General features: G+C 36.3%; 1 protein-coding gene across 1 annotated transcript in view; it reads right to left on the bottom strand.

Annotated features, from left to right (window-relative positions):
• ANKS1B (ankyrin repeat and sterile alpha motif domain containing 1B) overlaps positions 1-22,367 on the bottom strand; it is a 410,716-nt gene that overhangs the window by 178,640 nt on the left and 209,709 nt on the right. Inside the window, 1 exon segment of the mRNA XM_030447180.1 lies at positions 12,618-12,724. Coding sequence (XP_030303040.1) covers positions 12,618-12,724 — 107 coding nt within the window.

Here is a 22,367-nt window from a genome sequence, read left to right as displayed (position 1 = left end):
CAGAACCCTGAGACTCTTCAGAAAATGAAAAAATCTGAGTATTACAGTACTACAAAACATGCTGAGGAGCACAGTGAGCTTCCTACAGACAAACCAAGATCAGACAAACCAACTGGCAGTCACTTGGCACCAGCTCCATTGAGCCAGAGGTGTTTGCCCAAGAGAGACAAGAACACCTCTCTGAAAACCAACCAGTTAAATGTTTTAAGTCAGCACAATAACTCAGATGTGAAGCAGATCTCCTCTGTCCTTCTCTTTGTTTTCTTTTGTTTCCCCCTTTCTTTTTTTTTTTTTCCCTCTTCTTGCTTCCCTTCCTTTTTTCCTTGAAAAGTGAAATTAAGAAAAGGAGGAGATGGTGAGCATAGGGATAATGTGTTAGGAAGGGAGCTCAGAAACATAAAGGTATTCTGGGGGAGATGGTCAGACACAGAACCTCAGAAATAAAGAAGAATGAAGCTTAGTATGCAGGTAGCTCCAGGAGAGACAAAAGGAATGCTAAGAAACACTTTTTGCCATTAATTGAGATTATAGAAGCAATATAACCCCTTATTTTAAGATTTTAAGATTAATTGCATACAGCTAGCTCATACAGAGAAAATGTTACTGATTCACTGGGGGAAGGTCATAAAAATATTTAAAAATATTAAATACTTGTTTTCCTTTTCTGCACTCTTTTTAGCTTGAGTCCAATCATTGCAACTGAATTTAGAACTTAAGTGAAGGTACTCAAGTGAGATTCCTCAGGTGATCTGACTACCTCTGGCTCCCTCCTGAGTAGCTCTGCTTTCCAATGGCAGGTACTTGGAAACTTGAGAACTATCAAAGGACAGACACAAGCAGATAACTGGCCACGAGACAGCTTTTAATATACAGGATCCTCTCTTGATTTCATATATGTGGGACAGCAATATTATGTAATAACCTTGCCGGATAATTACTAGAGCAGCTTCTTCCCCAAACTCATAATCCTAATCAAAGGCTGACCTCAGAAAAGTCCCTTATATACACTCTCCTTTGCATTCTCCACAGACCAGGCTTCTGCATATGCTAATGAGTGTTTTTCTTATTCTCTTCCCCCGAGTTTCTGTTTCTTGTTCAAGAAGGAAGGAAATCAGCATGCACTTTAAACAAATACATTTATATGAAACAAGATGTTATACACAGAAGACTTATAAGACAGAGAGAAATCAAATCATACAAGCAGGAACAGCAGAATTTGCTGACAAAAAGCTTGATATTACAGGGAATAAAAGATTTGTCTGTATCTGGGTTTTCTGGCACAATATTCCCCCCTTTCTGCATGAGGTTATTTTTCTGGGCAGAAAGTGAAGATCTACTATTTCTACAGGCAATAAAACAAGTACTTAAAAAATCAGGATGTCAGGAAATACAAAGTTCATGGGCAGAATAGACACATTTCCAAATTCTAGGAGAGCTGGAAATTGAAATAAAATAACTTACATTGTCAGTTTGTAACTCCTTTCTGTCAACATGAGGGATGCCTGGAAGCTAACAGAACTGTAATACTCATACTATATTTAAAAACAGATCCAGGGTAAAAAACAATTCAGTATTGTGCAATCCTATATCCAAATGCAGCATAGCAACTAAGAACTATCACATCTTTATAAACACCATCTTGACTTCAAGATGTGGGCTTTGTGAGTAAAAGGGGAGCTGTTTGGAGAAAGCATACCTAAAGCAGTGAAAAACCTCTAAAATAGTGTGGCTAATGAAGAAAGAAGGTGTTAATTTCAGAGATTTTAAGACCTATAACCAGCTGTGCATAATTTGTTTTCAGAGTGATCTGTAAGATTCCAGTGAATAAGATGCAGAATTTTCCCCTTCCTCTTCCTAACTGCAAAAGGAGATTGTGCACAGAGGGCCACTCTCTCACAATTCACGGCTGCTAATCAAACAGTGAGAGAAAACAATTCTTGGGTTTTATATCAGAAGGGTAATTTGATAGCTGTTTATCCAGCATACTTTGATTCATGGTATTTCAGTTTTTAAAAACCTGACTGTTGGCACTTTTATCCACAATAACTTTATCCCACCACATCTGACACCTGGGCAAATATTTTGGCTTTTAAATTTCAATACTTCTGCCTAGATCTCAGATTAAAAAAAAAAAAATTAAATTATTCTCCAATCAAAGAGTTTCAATAAAAATCTAGAGCAGGTATGGTACATCTTGCAAATTTAACCCATTGTTTTTCCCATCAATAATGCTATTAAATCATTCAGTTTTCAACAATTCAATAAAATAAAATACTGCATAATACTAATAAACATTTGAAACATGAGATGTCAGTTAAGTCATGGGTTGCATGTACAATAAGTGTATTTACCATCAGTTTCATCAGTACCAGTCAGTCTAAAACATGGTGTATTGTTGCATGGAGATTTTATTCCATATGCACAGTAACTGGCGATTAATGAGGGACAACAAAATGTACAGAATTTAACACATTCCTTAGTGAATAAAATGTTTGAAATGTTTAATGTAGTGTTTTGAAGGCTACAAAAGCAATTCAGTTGGGGAGTAAAGTAGCATTGGTGTTAGTTGTTTTCCTGAAACACATTTCAGTTCAGAAGACCAGAAACCAGATGTGAATTTCATTGTGTGACCTTGTATTAATGAATAGAAGCTTACTGATAACTCAATTATGCACATGTGGAATAAAATCATAGTTAAGACAAGGCAGATAACCTGCACTGGGCCTTCACCTTACTTTAAGCAGCTGAAGAATATGTCTTTTCCCATTGTACATCAAGAACATCAAACTTTCTAAGAACTGAACCTGTGCTTAGGCCCATGTAAAACCCTTGGGCAAAGTTTTTGGAGCTGATGTCTGAATGATGAAACTGTTTCCAACTGCATAATTTCACTTTTTATTTGTCTAACGCTATAATCCAAAGTGTTATAATTTTATCTTTTTCTTTATATATGATACGTATATATGTTTCTTTATATAACTTTATAAATCAGTTACTGAAATGCAGATGCAAATGAGAAGCATGGTTGGAAGGTTTTGAAGTGTGTGCTTGTGTGTACTCAAATATTGGAACACTCAAGGAGGAAGGAATTTTGAGGGAAGATATTAGCACAGAAACCTGTGACTGAAGACTGTATCATAAGGCACATGAATATGAGGGATGAACAGCAATTGCAGAGGTACTGTAACTCTCCAGTTCTTTACTTTTGAGCATATGAAATTTCTCACCTTAGTGAATTACCTTTCTGTGTAAAGTGTGTACGTGGGTGTGTGTGTGTGTGTGTGACAAATCCATGTATGAATAGACAGAGCAGACAATATGTTATGAAGGGCAGGCAACATGTTGATTATGGCATTAAAGGTTTTCTTACTTTTGTAATTGAAAAGGTTAAAACTGATGTTTGGGTGTTGATATCATAAAAAATGTATGGGCACAGGGTATGGGCGAAGGAAACATTTTCACCAATGTGTGGGAAAACTGAAGGAGAGAAATTTTAGGTGCCCAAGAAACTGAGCAGCAGTCAAGTGAACTTTATACCATGAATGGCTTGCTTGCATGGCAATTCTGGTACATCATATTCCAGAACAGCTTTTAAAAGGTAGGTGTAGTTTTATTAGCAAAATTGAACTTGTCTCCCTTGTGCAAACTTTAATTATTTTTGATAGAAGGAAAGCTTCTCATCTATGCGACGAGAGGCACAAGGTGTTGTACAATGCATCTGTTTCTTTGCTGCTTTCCCTTAAATATTTCATTCATCTCCCAGCTGCACAGTTACTTCATTTGGCTTTATTCTCTTCTCATAACACACCACTGTGACACTCTCTTCACTCCTCACTAAACTCAGTACTGACAGCAGTAACTATCTGTTGCTAATAACATCATCATCCATTTCTTTTTGGAGTGATGCATCACTTGTATGGTGAAAGGTTGACAATGAAGTGGTCAAGAGTTTGGAAATCTATACTCTGTATGAATCCTGTGTTCTGAAATGCATATTGGTACTATATTTGTATTTTATTTGTCCTCTTATGATTCATTTATTCTCCTGGAGTTCTCAAAGATGATTGCTAAGGGTATTTCCTCTTTAGTTTCTTAAGACTTCAGCAAACATCACCTAATGATGATGATTCAGATATTTTAATTAATTAATTGAATTAATTAAATTAGGTACTCTTTCATCTGCTTGCAGTATGAACGCTCTCTCTCTCTCCTCCCCTCTCTCTAATATCTCAGTGGTCTTCATTGGCACTGCTTACCAATAATTCTCATACTTTGTTCTTTATGCTAAAACTGGAATAACTGCAATCTGTATTCTAGCACTGGTCATAATTTCTTAGTATTCCTTTTAGCTACAACATATTCACACAACTTTTTCTGAATGTGATTTACTCACATAGTTGACAAAATGTCATCTTCTCTCCTGATGTTTTCCTTATTGTATTTTTTTAATGTACCTATTCTTTCATGATGTATTCTCTCTTTATTTCAGATTGCTACAATTTTATTCATCTGCACTGATATTTGTTCATGTTACTACATGTTTTTGTACATCACCCAGTCTTTCCTCCTATAGGATAACATGTACAAGAATCTTGCACATATATCCAGTTATCTGCTAGTACCCATTAATCTTTACCTGATAACTCCTTCAGAATTCCATAATGTGATTATCTGTAATCAAGCTCCTGTGTACTGCTTTGTCTTTTAAACATCTCTAAAAATTAGTTAGGGAAGTCTGTCATTGCCTATTGGTCCAGATTCCATTTAATTGTTTCTTGTTTGACAACATTATTCCAGAACAGTAACACACACAACCTGTGTATACACCTGTACATTGTGTTGCTTTTAAAATTCTTTCTGTTGTTCTTTGTTTGAGGTTTTTAAAATTTTATTAAGAAATATTCCCATATGAAATAATTAAGAATATGCTGTAGCTTTCTATTGCATACAGGACATGGGTTTAAGTCTTCCATTGCCTTCCATTGCAAAGTTTTCTATTATTGACCTACAATGTAAATAACATTATAATCTGATTGTTATTTGAATCTTCAGTATTTCAGTCTGAAAAGTAAAACCTTTTAGACCTCTGAGATCTCTTAACCTTTTAACTTTCTGTTACTTTTAATGACCATTACATATTGTAATGTTTTCCATATCTATAATAGATTATGAAGAATAGCATTATACATATGATTCAACAGAAAACTATTTCTAATCCTTGAAGATTTAGTATTCTTTTAGATAACAAAATCAGACGGAGGGTTTTGGCCTTAAATACACAGTAGAACATTATATTGGCATTACATCTCTTACCAGTTCTTAAAATGTTATGCTTTATTATATAATTATTAGAATTTTCACCTGCATTATCAACCTAACTTTCAGAGGAAAAATTTGCTAGTAGTTTCTTATAAACTTTTATTTAAGGCCAACAGACAATTCCTCACATATATAGTCTTGGAATACAGTTCCTCAGTGTTTGCACACCAACATGAAGACCAGTCTCTGCACAAGGCAGGATTTTTCAAGCACATTAACATTTCAACATATTGTTAGAACAGATGGGATTAATTCCAGTTCTCAAGTACCATACTCATAGATATGTCCCTTGAAATAGTTTCTGTACATGCAGTGGCTTTCAACGTCTGGATTTGGCCCTTCATTCTTCATGGGGGTAAAATTGAGCCTAATACATTGATACGTACATTGGACAAGCTCTTTTTTCTCAGATTGCTGTAGAGTGTGCTTTCCAAAGAGTCAAACATACACTGCATTTCCCTATCCTCAATGGCAGAAACATTGTGTCTACAGCCTTGTGTGGTTCAAAATTTAAATAAAGATGGCAAAACATTCCATGACAACCAGAGAAACTCACATAAAGGTTAAGAGCAGAACCTACAAGACAGGCAGATGACCCATCCCTGATTATACCTTCAAGATACAACAGGCAAGACAGGTTGAGATGAAAACATAATCCCTCTGACTCTCAATGAATACACCATACCCAGGATGCCTTAATGAAATCACCAGTCTGTTTGGTGATGGGCTCCTCATGATTTAAGTGAATAGAAAAAAATCTCTCTTATTTTAATTTCCTCTATTGAGAAATATTTACTGGCAACATTTTTATACGGGCAGGATCAAGTCAACCGGCCTGCAGCACCTGTTTCACCGACAAACACACTACAAATATAGATGAGTAAACATAAAGCAGATTCCTCTAAAATCCCCTTCCATTGGGGAATGAGCACTGTCTCTCCAGATCTGTGTGCATTCACACAGGGTAATGTAGAATGGTCTGAGACCTCAAGACAGAAAGACAGTGCAGCTAAAGATGCAATATTGAGGAGTACCTTAATAAGACCTTTTGCCTTTCAACCAGCTTGAGGGATATCCTGACAGAAGCATGAACTGGAGCATGTGGAATGGGATTATTTGTTAGCCCTGCTACTGTCACAGGATGACAGGCACCATCTTAATCTCTGGCATGCACCTGAGCTCTACCTTGCAGGTTTTAGAGTAAGAATCCCTAGAAGACCTTGAAACTTCAGGGCTTGATATCCTGAGGGAGGAGAAAAAGCTTTAATAAAAATAGTTTCATGTTTCTTTTTCAATGAACCCTGGATGGATTCTATCTGAAATCGAGCCACCAAATTAATATTTTTTTTCTACATGGTTAAGGACATCTATTAAAGCAAATCAATACAGTTTAGACAGTGATTTAGCTGACCAGATGAACCTACTTTAATTTATCCTAAAATAAGTACCCCAATAGTTAGCCAGTCTGTCAGCTAAATGGCATTCTGTGCTCCACTGGCTTTAATGACTGATGATGTCCTTCACTTAGTTGCCTACAGTCAAGAATTTAGAGTAGCTTGAGGTGCTGCAAATTCACATTGCCAAGAATCCAGCTGACCCATAGGGGTTTTCCATAGATCCTGTATCATATATTCCAGGCTTACACAGATGTCTCAGACACCTCAATTGATTACAATATCTGAGCAACTATACTGAATCCCAAATGTCTACTGACTGGTACAGCTACAGATGTCAATATTTGACCTTTAACTTTGCCCCACTCTGTCCAGCTGGGTGAGAAAGAGCCACTTTGCTCAGGGAAGAAGCCAGGGCCCCATTGGCACTGAAAGGACCTCCACAGTTTCAGTGTTGAGTTCTGTAGATCTGCCATGAAACTAAAAACAAGTCCTGGCATTGAAGTGAGCTCCATAAGGGGGGACTGAAACACATGTTTCCAGGCATATAGTCCTAAGATTTTAGTAGATGAACAGAAAATCCTAAATGACAGATTATTCCAGCATCAGTGGAACTCGCTCACCAACTAAAAATGTGGCTTGCTGCTTATCCCTGACTGCCAGTTTTAAGTCAGTTTTAAGTTCTTCATTTCTGTGTAAACTACATACAGAAAGTTCCCTCTAAATCTTCTGCTCCAGGGGATGCATGAGTGCCCTGATGAGTGTCTGCAGTAGCTATTGTGGGCCTCAGAGTCTGTATGTTGCAAAGGTTGATCTGCTGTCCTAAGCATGTCATGAGTTGGCTTCTGGAAGCCACTGAAGCCACTATAGACTAGAACTCTTGTCAAATATTGGCCTCTTTTTCATCATCTGCAGCATGGCTAATTTAAGAAAGGTGTTGGCAGACTGACTCACTCTTTCAAGCTTTCATTTAATGCCCAAATCATCAAACTTTGCACCAGGCTTTTTTCGAATAAAAGCTGCAGTGGTCTCTACAAGTGCAGGACTTGGAGCCAATCCATGGAGAGATTTTCTTTCAGGTGTATTTCACTCTAATGAAACAAAATTGTTTCTGTGCTTTATACTTGATACAGAGTTTAAGATCCTCCAGAGAGATTAAAGGCAAGAAAAAATTACTGGGTATTCCAGGACAGCAAATCCCAGGAATTACACCTGAGAGAGGACCGTGCCCAGATAAACCTCCACTGACAAATAAACCTCCAGACCTAATAAAAAAGGAAAGAAAAGAAACAAAGAAAGAAAAAGGGAAAAATAAAAGTAAAAATTAACACCAAAACAGGAAGCTAAGGGGAACTGAGGAGGTAGTTCATGCCTACCACTGTGACACCAGGTAATACTTCTGCAGGTAAGTTGATAGGATGAATACAAATAGAGAAAATTTTTATAGGGAAAAGAAATGCATACTCATCTTTATTCTGTTCCTAGATATGTCACAAGCTCTGTGTGACCTACAAAATTTAAGACTCATTTCAGCTGCATAAGCATTAGGACACTACAGACACCTGAGTTGGTTGGTGGTATCCCACCTAGCCTCCAGCTGCTAATCATGAAAGGTCTGGCTGTCTTTGGTCCTTAGTAATGTCAGCCCTACCTGTATCTCCAGGATTCCCTACAGCATCTCAATTGATAGTAGATACCTATGGTTAAGAAACTGAATAGATCTCCTAGGTATTATGTCAGCTAATTTATGGACTAGTGTATCTTATCACAAATACACAACCATTTTTGAAATCCACATGGAAGTCACTATGCCTCAGTTTCCCAAGAGTGAAAATAAGAGAACTTAAAAAATACCTAGGCAGTGGGCAGGAGTACTTAGATCCTCAGGCAATGGGAGCCATTTAAATACTTGCAGGGGTAGAGGTGCATGGTTTTAAGTTAACATCAGCAGCAATTAAAGTCTAGTGTCTCATGTCAGCTCAGGTTTATAACTGTTACTAGTGACAATATTTTGGAATATCAAAAAAAATAATAAAATGCTTAGCATTTTTCTTTTAACTCATTTTGGTTGCCTGTTCCTTGTTTCTCTCATACAGTTGTCTATAGATCTTTTTAAGAGATATTATCATCATCAAACTGCAATATTAAGCAAGTGATAAAATTTCAGAAAATCTTAAACGATTAGAACAACCTATAAATAGCTATTCATATGCCATCCTTAATCAGAACTAGTCCCCACTGGGCAGTGATTTGATTGAACTGCTTTTATCTCTGTGAATCCAGAGTGGCATCTTTGATGCAGTTCCAGAGTTACAGAAAGCTGCATGCAAAGATCTAGTGACCTCGCACACTTGTGTATTTCCATCTGTTTCTCTGCAATTTAACTTTTTTTTTTCTTTTTTTTTTTTTTTCTTTTCTCAGCATACTGAGTTGTGGTAGGCCTGCAAGTCTCAAGTCTGAATAGATTATAGCTTGCATATCCACCGGACCTACACATCAAAAGGCATTAATGGTCCAGTAGGTTTCTTTATTGCTTATATCTAGTTAGTAGATATAAATTTATGCTGCAATTTATTATTGATCTAATTGTTTTCTTGTACTTCAGAATCAACTTGACTGCAAAATAGCTTTTACACTATGAAACTGCAGGATAATCAGTGTCTTCAAATATAGACTACTGCACATAGTCACTATAAATTTTCACATCTGTCTATTACACAAAAATTATAAAAGTTAATAATGATTGCATATACATATATGCACACATATTCAAGTATGTATACTCCTAAAAGCATGCATGAAGCAAGTCTTAGGACTGAATCTGACTTGGGCCTACAAATATTATGCAAGTGTCCTTCTTGCATGACACCAATAGTACGCAGGAATCACTCTGGCCATGTGTACAAATAAGCTGTATCTAGAAATAAGGGAGTTAATGAAAACTTAACTAACTCTTTAATACTGTGTTTCAACCCCTTTTAAGACATATATTGATGAACTATGGAAAAAATACACAGACTGTAAAGTTAATAGGAAACAGGATGTTTCTTACTATAAAGCCCACACCAGGCACCATAAATCTTCCCAATTCTAAGCACAGCCTAGTGAACAACTTCCCTAATGCCCAAGAGGGACTAAACACAAGGAGTTAATGTCTATGATCTAATGAATGATTAACCATGAAATCTTTTTATCTGAAAAGCTCTTTTTATCAGAATGATAATCTAATTAATAGAATTTTGATGTTGAGAGTAGTATAAATAGCATATATTTGTTCTCAGATGTATGTTATTCCATGGACATTAATTATATCATTGTTCTATTCCCTCTCCTGTTCTGAACATCTACTAAGACCTGTACTACTAAATCATACTTAATAGGAGTGTGATGGTTGTTGCTTAGGCAACAGAATGAATAAATGCAGGTCAGAATGTGCTTCCAGAAAAACAAAAGCAGGAATATCATACCGAATAAAGAGCAAATATGTCTAACTGATTTTTACTGCATTGAAGTATTAGAGTTGTCCAATGTAAAATAGCTCATCTATCTGAAACACTTAAGCTGGTAAGACATAGCTTAATGTGTAAAGCACTTCAATAAAGGTAAAGCAGTTCTCTCAAATTAAGACTACAACACAGTTAAATCTGGAGAAAACAGAATTTTTCTCTTAGCATATCAGGTCTCTCTTTTCTCTTTCCTATGCACTTTTCAAGTTTAATTTTCTCTTCTACATTTTGGCTAGAAAATAGGGAAAATATTTTAAAAATACACTTATTTAAATGTTCAAGAAAAGCTTTCCTTACATAATGGTGGCATATTCAAAAGAATAATATATAAAGAAATTCGTGTTTTCTCGTATTTTTTATTTCCAAGAAAATATGGGAACTGTTCAATACCTAGTGCTAACAAGACCTGAAATATGTACAACATATTCACAAGTGTGAAATCCATAAATTAGGAATTATTTAAATTACAGAAACAATACAGTTTTAACTACTAGGCAGTTTTCCAGCTTCTTGCTTATGATTGCATTTAAGAGTCTAATCTTCCATTCACATATGCATGCTACCCCAACTAATGCTAAGAGTAATTATATATTTTACCTGCAATGTATATTTAAAAAGAAAACACGTTAGAAAAGAATTATACTGATATGACTGAAAGCATTAGCTAACACACAAGTGTACAGGTATAACTTAATCTACCCAATACCTGAAAAGTTTAATTTGTGTATTAATTAATAGAATCTTGTATGAAATTCATATGTTTACCTAAATACACTAATGGGAGACATATAAAATGAAAGTCTTATGAATTCCCACAGAATGTCTTTCAGGCCCTTACAGAACCAGGAGATGACTGGAAAGCCCTCCAGGACAGTTTCTTTGGCTTCTTCAGTGCTCATCATACACCTGTGGTAGGTGTATCCCTTTGCATTTGTTATGCCACCTACAGCCTCTTGTGAACCATTTCCCATCCCCTGCAATCTCTTTAAAACTGAATGATCAGCTACTTATGTAACTAATGCTACAATATATATATATAAGAATATGTGATTACATTTTGAAAAACTGTAGCTTGACACACATTTTGGATTAATTTTTCTTTTTCTTTTTTTTTTTTACATTGATGAGCTAGCAGCTTTGTTTTCAAGAATATTTAAAGGTAAAGATTTTAATGATTTTTCTGATATAAGAAAAAGATCACATGGCACCCATGTAAAAACAGTAAGAAACATCCACACTGTTACAACTGTGTATATAGGGAAATGGCAGAGCTCTGTGCCTTGGTTTTCTGATCAGAAACCCATAGGAATATAATGATGTTGGCAAAAGAAATTAAATAGGAAAAATACAACTTGAGTAATTATATATATAATACTCATGCTGTTTCAATTTGATTTTTATGTGCCAGGTGTAAGTTATGAAAAGTTAGAACTGCTCCAAGACATACACAGTTAGTAAAGTATCTTAAATAGGAGTGATTAATAAAATTTTAAGCTCTAATAAATTATCAGAAATGTAGTCAGGATTTTGTTTAGGAGATTCAAGTATCTGGAATACTGTGACAGGCAGAAAAGTGATTGTATAACCACCTTACAAGTGAGCTGCTCTCTTTTCTGTCAATATTAATTTCAATAGAAAGTTTGTGCATGACAGGTCTATGTTATTTTATACCACACGGTACTACTGTAAATTCTAAAGCACATAAAATTCTATTTCATTCCTATATTCCTGAAAAATGCCTAGAGTTAATACACGAAAATGGAACTATAAAAAGGTAAGCATTACTTTTCCATATGTTCCACCAGGGCATACGTTTCAACAAGTGAATCCCACTGTCTGATCATCTAAGAAGCAAAATCATTTCACTGAGGTATTCAGAATCACTTGCACAGAGAGCACACTTTGTTATTTTTCTGGTATTAAAATAACTTTCAATGCAAAAATAGCATTGCATGTTATTTAATTATTATTTCAATTATGTTAAGGTTCAAATAAATTTAACAATGGGATGTACTGCAGATAGGGGTGCTTACAGCTTCTACATACTGTGAAAATCTTGCAATGGATTACAAGAACTGTGCATTTTTCTTTTTTAATATGAAGACAGAAGAGGGGGAGAGAGAATCTTAACATTCAGTTTTTCTTATACCATATTTCTGGCTAGAGTATTTTGTACGGTGTACATTTTGGAAGTTTATACAAGGACAGTTTATCTATTAATTTAGCTTACAAGGACAGCTTATCTATTAATTTAGCTAGACATAGAAAAGTGTAACACTAAACAGAGCTTCTTAGTGCAATGCAGAATAGCTCTAAGGTTTTTATGACCACAGAAGAGAGAGACAAAAACCACAGCTACAGTGTATATAGACACAGCTATGCACGGAAGATTTCTTACCATAAATTGCACATTGTCAAATCCATTAGCCAGCAAGTGGTTCTCATACTGAGGTAGCCCAATATTTTCCAACCATTGTCCCACTGTCTGGACAGGGCATCGGGGTCCTGTAGGAGGGTGAAGAGGGAGGCGTTTAAGCAAGGAATAACCATCCACGGGATAATAGCGGTAGTCCTGGGCTGAGAGGTGGCATTGCCACATTGTGTTCCTGGAAAAGTTGGTATCAAAGGAGCCCGCCAGCTTGACAGATTAATGTTTTCAGCAAGCAGAAAAGTCAGAAGTAAAACATAGTTTACAGGTCAGTATAAAGCGTAAGATCTGATCCCAGCTCTACATTTCTTAGTTATTAATCTTTACTACAGACCAGTACGTCATACAGTAGGGGGGAAGAAAAAAAAAAAAAGCAAAAAAAAAAAAAAAAAAAAAAGCATATCAAGCTGTCAGCTAAGCTGTTCTCCGTTATATGTGATTGTTGGAATACTCCACAATGAGCAATGCACTGCCAGCAGCAAGAATTCTTTTTATCAAGTACTCCTACACTCATCAGTATGCAGCTCCATGCCTCTTGCTCCCCCTCGCTCGCTCCCCTTCATTACCCAGCCTAGGCTACACCTCGCATTTTCAATAATAGCCATCAGATAAGGCAGATTTTTTTTTTTGTCTGCAAGCTGTAAGCCTGCTGCTGCTGCTCCCTCCTACACACCCATCCAAGCGTCAATCTTGAATGATGAGAGCAGTCAAAACAAATGCAGAAAATAGCAAGATTCAAAAGCAACCTGGAGCATTTAAATTGGAATAGAATCTTCACTGCAGTTATGCTTTACATATCTGTTTGTTGTAGATTTTTACGTTTCACAAGACCATAAGAAATGCAATACATAAACCACAGTCTATCGTAAGGTTTACTGTGCCTTCCCCTTTCTCATTTTAATACAATAAAGGTTGTGGTCTCCATCTCAGATTTTATAATAGCAAAACCCTTTAATGAATCAGTAATGAATATATTTCACAGTTTCTCTCCTGTAGCACAGCAAAAGACATAAATGGCACAACATTTTTAGTCAAAGTAATTAGATTATCTGCATGACTTCTCCAACCATAAAATATTATAAGACACAAGAAAACCTTCATGCCAACATATAATAATTCAACTTGAAAAGGTTGCCATTTCAAGTGAATAATTGAAAGAATATTTTACTAAATAAAATTTTAAGTTTACATATTTTTCTTATAAAATGTATGAATGACGGCAGACTTGCATGGTTTCTAGAGAGAATGGATATTTTACCCATTATAACTGGAAAAAAAAAAAAAAAAAAAAAAAGAGATAAATTTAAAATTAAAGCAAATTTCATTATCTGCACAAGAAAACAAATACCTAACAACATTTTTTCCCATCAATATTTCATTTTTGAGACAATGTCTTTCAAGATGGAAGTATTTTACATGTTTCCTCAGGAAGGAATGTTTACTAAATTTTCGGGTTTCATAACAGGATAAAAAGACTTAGCAAAAAAAGGCAAAAATTGGTATATTCAGGATACAAGTCTAAGAAGAATCCTGTCCAGAAGAACTTCATTTATTAAACAATTAATTTTTTCCTATAATTTTCTTGTCCATTATAATCACAAGAAATTATCATTTCTACGTTTAATTCAAGGCATAAGGAAATTATATGTCAAGGACTGACATTGAGACTGATGATTCTATGGCAGAAAATTGTCTGACCAAGTATATACTGTAATATGAAGTCTGCAAGTGACATGCAAAGGCTCTCTGAGCGGTAACAAAACAGACTCTGAACTTTGTTGGATATTTTAAATTAACATTATTGTAAGAGATTCAACTCTAGTCTTACTAGTCTTGGACTAAAACTAGATGACCTTTCACTTTGTTATTGCTGCTTGGATTTGTGGAACATCTCATGCAAACTGAAGTTCATAACAATTTTGCAGTATAATTTCAACTGAGCCATAGAATATCTTTATGAGTTTGGAAAGTTGCCTAAAACACGTCTGTTGTGAGATCTTCTTACTCATCTGACACATTACTACATAAAATATGAAAGGCTTCCTAAGTCTTTCAAAAAACTACTGAAGGCTTCACAGGTGCTGGTAAATCTGTAATTGCAAAAGAAACTTAGGAGTTTTCCCAAGTATTTAATAACAATAGCATATGAATATATGTGATTTAGTACATTTATTGTGAGAATACAGTGTGCACAAATAGAGAAATGTCATTTAAGCAGATTAATCGTTAGTTTATTTTTTTCTCAGAGAAACAGATACTCCAAACTGATAGGATTCTAGGTCTCATGCAGATACAAGCACATTTGGTCACAACTGTTTGTAAATTTTCCGTATTTTATGGATTTTCTTTCCTATTGTGGATCAGTGTCTTTGTACATAAATGGAGCATTAAAAAAATTATCTGCGCCCAGTCACTACCAAGGCTGTAAAGAGGAGAATAGGCTATGTTGAGTTGAAATGCAGTGGACTACCCTTGGATAATGAAATTTGAAAGGCTGGTTGAGCTCTTCACAAAATTATTTTAAACAAGATGAGAACTAAATTCTTCCTGAATTTTTGTTAGTTGACTAAGAAATCATAAATTTCTTTGAAAATGATTCTCAGCTTTGCTTTTCCCTTTCCCCCATAAGCAGAAAAACTGATATCAGAATGGGACCTGATAAGAATAATCTCAGTCTTTGAAAGCATTATGCATGATTGTCACCTGCATTTCTCAAGCACACATAGGCACAAATGTCTCTGCATCTTGTGTCTCCCACCAACAAAAATGTTCTGCCCACAATAAGGCACAGCCAGCAATCAATATACCAGTTTTGTGGTCCAACTGCTTTTTCTTTACCTTACAATAAGCTGCATGGAAGTTATGCTTCCAGTGCTGAGACGTGCTTGGCTCAATGCCTAGCAACAGTGTAGGCAAAATTCAGGTTTTTAGTGGCTCCCCAGACTCATGTCCTCATCTAGCTGTTGGTACTGCATTTAGCTAACTTCATGGCCCCAGCACTGGTTGATTATACCACTGCTGGTTGCACTGAGCACTCTCCTCCAACTCTGTCCTCCGACAGCATTACTATGTGTCTGAGCCCGTCAACACAACATAAGGTTGTTCAGCAAGAGGAAAGAAAATAAGGAGAAACACAGCCAACTTGCTGCCTTGGTCCCCTCCCTGACTATAGTCTCATTGATCGAGTATCTTGCCAAAGGTAAGGTAAAGGCACAGGGTAGGGTCAGGAGTGCAGGGATTAGAGTTAAGCCTTTCATTTATGGAACTTGCAGCTCTTTATATGTCCTTTTTCTTTGCCAGTCCAGGAGATTTATCTTAGGTGGGCTGCTTGGACATTTTTTGTGAGCCAATGAAAGTAGAACCTGGAGCAAGTGCTACTGCTCTGAAACTAGAAGGCTATCTCTTCGTTTTGCTTGTCTATGATTCAGTGGCAGCCCCAAGGTGCTGCCGTAGGCACTGTCTGCCTTGCCTATAACTAAAGCTGGTCCTGATATTGAAAAATGTCAGGCAGACTGTATGAGATAGTCTCACTTGCAACACACTGACATATAACTGAGCTTTTCTAGTATATCAGAGAACACAAATCCCATTATAATTCTTCTATGATACCACAATCAAAAAAAGATGTACCATTCCTGCACAATAAAACTGATGCATAAGTCTCTTACAGGGAATGCAATACTTGGTTCTCTCTTCTCCAAGGCAATAGAAGAAGCACATTGAAGAGACGTCTGCAAGAAAAATGCCATCTGGCATTCTATATGATAATTTCTACAAGACATCTCATTCCCAGTGAGACTCAGAATATCCTTATTGTGCGGTTTGGAATTCACTGAATCTGTGATATCAGAGAGCACATGATTTCAAACATTGCAAGGCAGATTTGCTCTAAATGCAGAGGAATTTAAAGTCTCCTCTATTTTATTGCCTGTGCTGTTAACAATCTGGATGCTTCTTTGATTTTTTTTTTTTTTTTTTTTTTTTTTTTTTTTTTTTTTGGTGTGTGTGTGTGTGTGTGTGTGTGAGGAAAAGACAGAAATGCAATGAGTATTGGAGATGAGGTGCTCTTCCAGTCATCAACAGTAGACTATTATAAACCATTTTCTTGGGTAGATTGATACATGTGGAACATTGCTAAACACTTCTGGTGTTAAGGAATGAAAAACTTGAGAATCTTAGTAACTACTGAGCAAGAAATTTCTGAGTGGAAATGATACCACCATATGAAAGGATGAACCTCTTAAGGAAGTTGACAGACTAGCAGAGCTGAAGAAATTGATGCTAGACTAAGTACTGTAAACTTTTTTCTTTTTTTTTAATTTGAGCTTTCAGCCTGTTCAACACTAAACAGGATATAATCTTCCTCTTTGTATTTATGATTTCAGCTGGATAGAAAAGTTATCTCTTGACACTGCAACAGAACTTGTGCTACAGCTCAGTTAGTATGACTGAGTGTTCTTGTGAATAAACTAATCCAACGTGATGTGTTCCTGGAGATGAGATAAGAATAGCTAGCAACAGGATGTTGTATGAGAAAAACTATGCTTAACATCCAGCAGACCAATATAATTAAAGAAAATTTCTTTTGGAAGAAGTATAGTAGGTTCCAAGAAGCAGATGCAAGGTTCTGCTTTACCTTATGCATTTCAGTTATATTATTAGGCTGCTCAGAATGCTTAGATTTTAAATTACCTTTTTTGTAAAACTCTAAAAAGCTGGATGCCTTACACAAAAATCTGTAACTTCTGTCAGCAACCTAACTCTGGAGGATGATTCTACTTCGGATGATCATGTCTGGTGATGCTGAATATTTTCCTGAAAGTATTTTTAGAGACATTTGGAATGGCATACAGAGAAAAGAAACAAAATCAATAGAAACAGCTTGAATTTAAATAACACCATCCAGTGTCTATAATCTAAAGGTTACATTCCATTGCTTATGTGTAGCTTGGAATGCACAATAATAATTCTCAGACCATATCTAATGCAAGGTTTTGTAACAACCTCCATTGGCTACAAAAATCACCGTCACAGTTCTTTTCTGATCTTTATACCAATATTTATTACAGCTCTGTATTACCTCCATGAAAGTAGAATAACTGTATCTATAATAACAATTACTCCACAGTCAGCAAAGACAATTCATTTTACTTGGCAGATGACTTGGTAACAGTGAACTATACTTTGTGAACTCTGTTGGCCATTCTACAAGTTTGTATTTCTGACTCCTGATATATTATTTACCGAGGAACAGCTCAAAGTACTCCACTCCATCATGAAACGTATTTATTACAGATGCTTCAAAGTCAGGATATTTTTCACGTTCAGTTGATAGCTTTGATGATTTCAATCTTGTTTCCTTCAGAACTCATCCTGTTCAGTGAATGAGGGATAAAGATCTGTTTTCCAGAGCACAGCCAGAAGGGAACCTTGTTCTGTTCAAGATTGTTATTGCTATGAGACTGAGCAGTACGGTAACATATATCACCAGACAGCAAGATTGCTTGAGATACAGTTAATCTTTCTAGATTCTGATTTTGTATTTTAAATGCAGACATTCAGGGGTGGGTAATTGTTTTCTAAAGACCACAGGAAAATTAAACAATATGGCACAGCACTGTAATAGCCATTGGTTTAGTCAGATTTCTATTCTTGGCCTACAGTACAGAAATATAAGATGCAGCCTACTGAAATGCAAGAATTAGAGAAGAACAGATGGATGTTTCACTGTGAGACCACAGGATCAACTGCCTTGGATCATACCAGAGCTTTATCTAGCTTCAGCCCTTCACCAGCTTCATTCACAGTGGATTAGCATCTAATAATATTCTAATATCTAAACATCTAATAATATTATATTAGATGCCTACAGAAGAGCACAAGAAGAAAATGTACATGCAATGATCCTTTCCTATAATTTTCCCAGTTTCCAGAAATTCACAGCTCAATGCTTTCCTGCAAGAGAAATAGTATCTTAATGGTTAATAGTCCTTCATGGATTTTTCTGTCAGTCTGGCGTTGTCGAAATAGGCTGGAAGAAAGAGGGTTACCAGGAGGGATGGATTCATCCTTCATCCTCCCTCTGTAAGTGTTCCACAGGGAATGAAGAAAATGGAGGGAATGGCTTGCTGCATTTTGGATGCCACCCCTACAGTAATAAGCTACTGTAACCTGTAACCTTGCATTGCACTTAGGAAAGATACAGTTAAGATGTAATTAGAATTTAGCTATTTTTTTACACCTTTTTATGAGCACTGAAGCAGCTCCCACTGCTGGAGGCAGTGTTGAGCAGGTGATATGAATCCAAATCTCAGTGGATAATCATTATACTGTGAAATTATTCTATCTAATATAAATTCCTTGGGTAGGACAAAGAGCTTTCAGTTGCCTGTCATTTTTTTGAGGAAACGTATTCACATCCAAGGGGAAAATTTTTTCATCCTTATTCTGGCTTCAATGAAAGTTAATAATATTTTCTGAAAAAGGAGATAGTTTCTTAGAGTAATTTCTGTGCTTGCCTTGGATACTTTTACAGGATAATAGTAACACTACACTCAATACTTAAGAGTAGTCACTTTTACTGTTTTCATCTAGCAAAAAGAAAAGACTTTACAATTTACATGACACCATGACCACTCAAAATATTTTATTTAATTCAGTTAAGATGTTTGACTAGTATTAAAAACTAGTATACTAGGTATATATATATATATATGCTAGGTATATATATATAGATATGGATATATTCTAGACAGTATTGGGGAGAAAAAAAAAAAAAAAAAGAAAGAAAAAAAAAGCTATGCAAGTGCAACCGTTTATGATATAATTCCAGGCACCATGAAAACAAATTTATGTAATTTCAAATTTGACTACATCTTTATTCAGCTCTGTGCTATTCAGTACTGGACTAGCAAACAAGCAGCACTGGGTAACAAAGAAATAGTTGAAGAAACTGTTAAAAAAGGTTTGAAAGAACACTCACTGAAAACAAATACATCAGGAAGTTAAATACAGCTATTTAATGAATGGCAGCCATAATTTCACAGGTTTGGTAACTGCTGCAAGGTCTTGTGGAGAGCTGTGGAAATGAGATGCTTGTACTGAAACTGCAGTATATCACTGTATTCAGATTATTAATCTTGAAAGTATGTAGGATGGAAGGCAAAGGATTTCTCCTGGGGCTGTTTTACAGATCAGATACAACCTGAGACACTGTGGCACTCTGTTTTATTTGTGTTCTTGTGTTCTTCTGCCTGGTTGGGATCAGAGGCTCTCTTGCCCCTACTGCACCAGATTTTACAGTGATGTCCTTTGAACAGCTTGATCAGGTGAATACCCTTCTCTCCTTCCTGTTCTTTCTAGCTTTATTTATAATTCCTTTTCTACACTCCCTATTTATCTCACTTTTACTTGTTCTCCTTGTAGGTAATGATCACTTGCTCTTTTGTCATCTGCAGCTACAACAATTGGTAGTTCTGCTGTTTCACATATGCCTCTTTCCTTTTACTTACTTTTTTTTCCCACTTCCCATTTCAAAACTTTTAAAATAAGCAAAAAAATGTCAAATTTAAAAGAAAATTACTTATCTGACATTAAATTACCCCCTGAAATTTGTCAAGAGTTGGATTTAAGTATTTAAGGTAACTAACTTCAACATTTCTATAAATTAAATGCAGGACAATATCTGCTACACGAATTAGCTCTCCAGTTCTAAACAGCAACTAATTACAAATATGGTACTCTAAATCTGTACTGGAAAAAATATCGTTAACTAGGAGAAAAGCTATCTTGAAGCTCTTTACTAAAAACCAGCACTGAACCACCCCTCACCTATTTCTTTCCTAGAACATTCAAAGTCTCAGAATATAATATATAAATCACACAACTTTCCACATTTCACTTATATGGTAAGACAAAATTATAGTAATGAATAAAAACTACAAGTGTCAGAGTCATGAGGGTACCAATGGAACATGTTATCCATGCCCAGCATCTCCTCATGCATCCTTCCACCTTGTCCCAGACACAGGACTACATTTTAGCTCCCCTTGGTGCCATCAGTCCCTGCCCCAGCTGCAGCAGGGCCAGGCTCAAGCCATTTCTCTGGTCTTACCAATTGTATGCATGCTGGACCTACACTGTGGGTAGCTTTTCTCCTGGATGGACCTCTCAGACATACAGTGGATTTTTTCCAGTCCTCTCCTCGGCCCTGCCTCCTGCATGGGTGATGAACCCGTGTTACAGCCTTGTGTCCATTTCTGTCTTTGAGTCAATCTCCTTTTACTCCTGGCTAGGTTCCCTGGATGGACCCAGGACTAAAATCCTCTGTCAGGGGGCCTCTCTAGGGTGGTCAATGGATCATGTCAGCAGTACCTGGCTCTGCCCACTGGGTACAGACCCCAGGGGACTCTGCCCTTTGGGTGAGGGCACAGCTCACCGCCATTAGGTGACAACTGGACCTATTTGCTCCCTGACAGAAAGTCAGGTTCTCAAAAGGAACCTGATTCATTACATAAATACTCTAAAAACACCTTCTATAATATTTACTCCCTGCTACCACAGGCTCTGCAACACCAAAAGCAAACTGCAGCATCTTTCAATGAATAATAAAGAGCTTACTTGAGTGGGTGGCATGCTGGCACAGCTCTGGCAACTCACTGGACTCTTTGCATATGGATGAGGTTATATAAACCCTGCTCATCCTGTCTGTGAGCTCCCCCGTGTTGACTGCTCAACTCTGACGTTTCCACCCCTCCGTATGAACTCTGAACTGGTCTCCCCTACCCACAAATGGAGTCTACAATCCTGTGTCCCGTGTTAAGGCCTACAGAGTGCAAAACACCTCTCGTGGCATCATACCAACTCCTGCATGGCTTTTTGTTTCAGAAACTGGTGTGATAGAAATGCAATTTTCCTGACAAGTTTAATAAACTCCACTCAAAGCGTCATTCCTTCCATTGCTCCTTTGTCCAGGCTAATGGATCTCAGCAAGAGATCAAATGGTCCTACAGGTACAGGAAACAGACTAATGTTTTGTAACAGGTTAATGATTGTTTCCTACTACAAACAAGATCAAAACTAGAGCTGCTTTGATAAACAAAACCAACACCTACAGTTACACTCTTAACTTCTGATCTAGAGCTGTTTAACTCCATTCCTTTCTATTCGTTGTTTGAGAAGTTTCATGATGGATTTTGGCTTGCATAAGTTTGAGAAGAATGGCTGGTGTCTATATAATTCCATATTCATATGCAAATAGGAGGATTTGTGAACTGACAAGATAATTTATTCTAAAGAATTGTGCTCTACAAAACACTTCAGACAGCTTAACAGAAAACAGAAGTAGCACTAAGCAACTAAGATGGTCAGTTACATCTAATAAATGGCCAAATTTCAGAGTTCATGATAAATACTTATCTAAACTCATATATTTGTGAAATCATGAAACAAAAATATTTAGAAACAGACACCAGAAAAATTCACGACTCTACATTAAATGCCATTGTTAGTATTCCATGTAAATTCATACTAGCAATCAATAATTTAATCTCATCCATCTCAGGTTTTTAATAATTCAATACCCTAAAATAAAGAACCAAAGGAAGCAGTGGATGAAAGTATAAAAACAGTTTTACGAAGTTTCTGGTATCATAGGATATAAAGCAGGGGTGGTAACTAGTAAATAGTAAAAATTTTTCGAAACATTTCAAGGCATTCAAG

The sequence above is a fragment of the Calypte anna genome, chromosome 1 (assembly GCF_003957555.1).
Source record: "Calypte anna isolate BGI_N300 chromosome 1, bCalAnn1_v1.p, whole genome shotgun sequence".
NCBI classification, from domain to species: domain Eukaryota; kingdom Metazoa; phylum Chordata; class Aves; order Apodiformes; family Trochilidae; genus Calypte; species Calypte anna.
The sequence above is the reverse complement of the archived record's forward strand: the minus strand, read 5'-3'. Positions and strand labels throughout refer to the sequence as shown.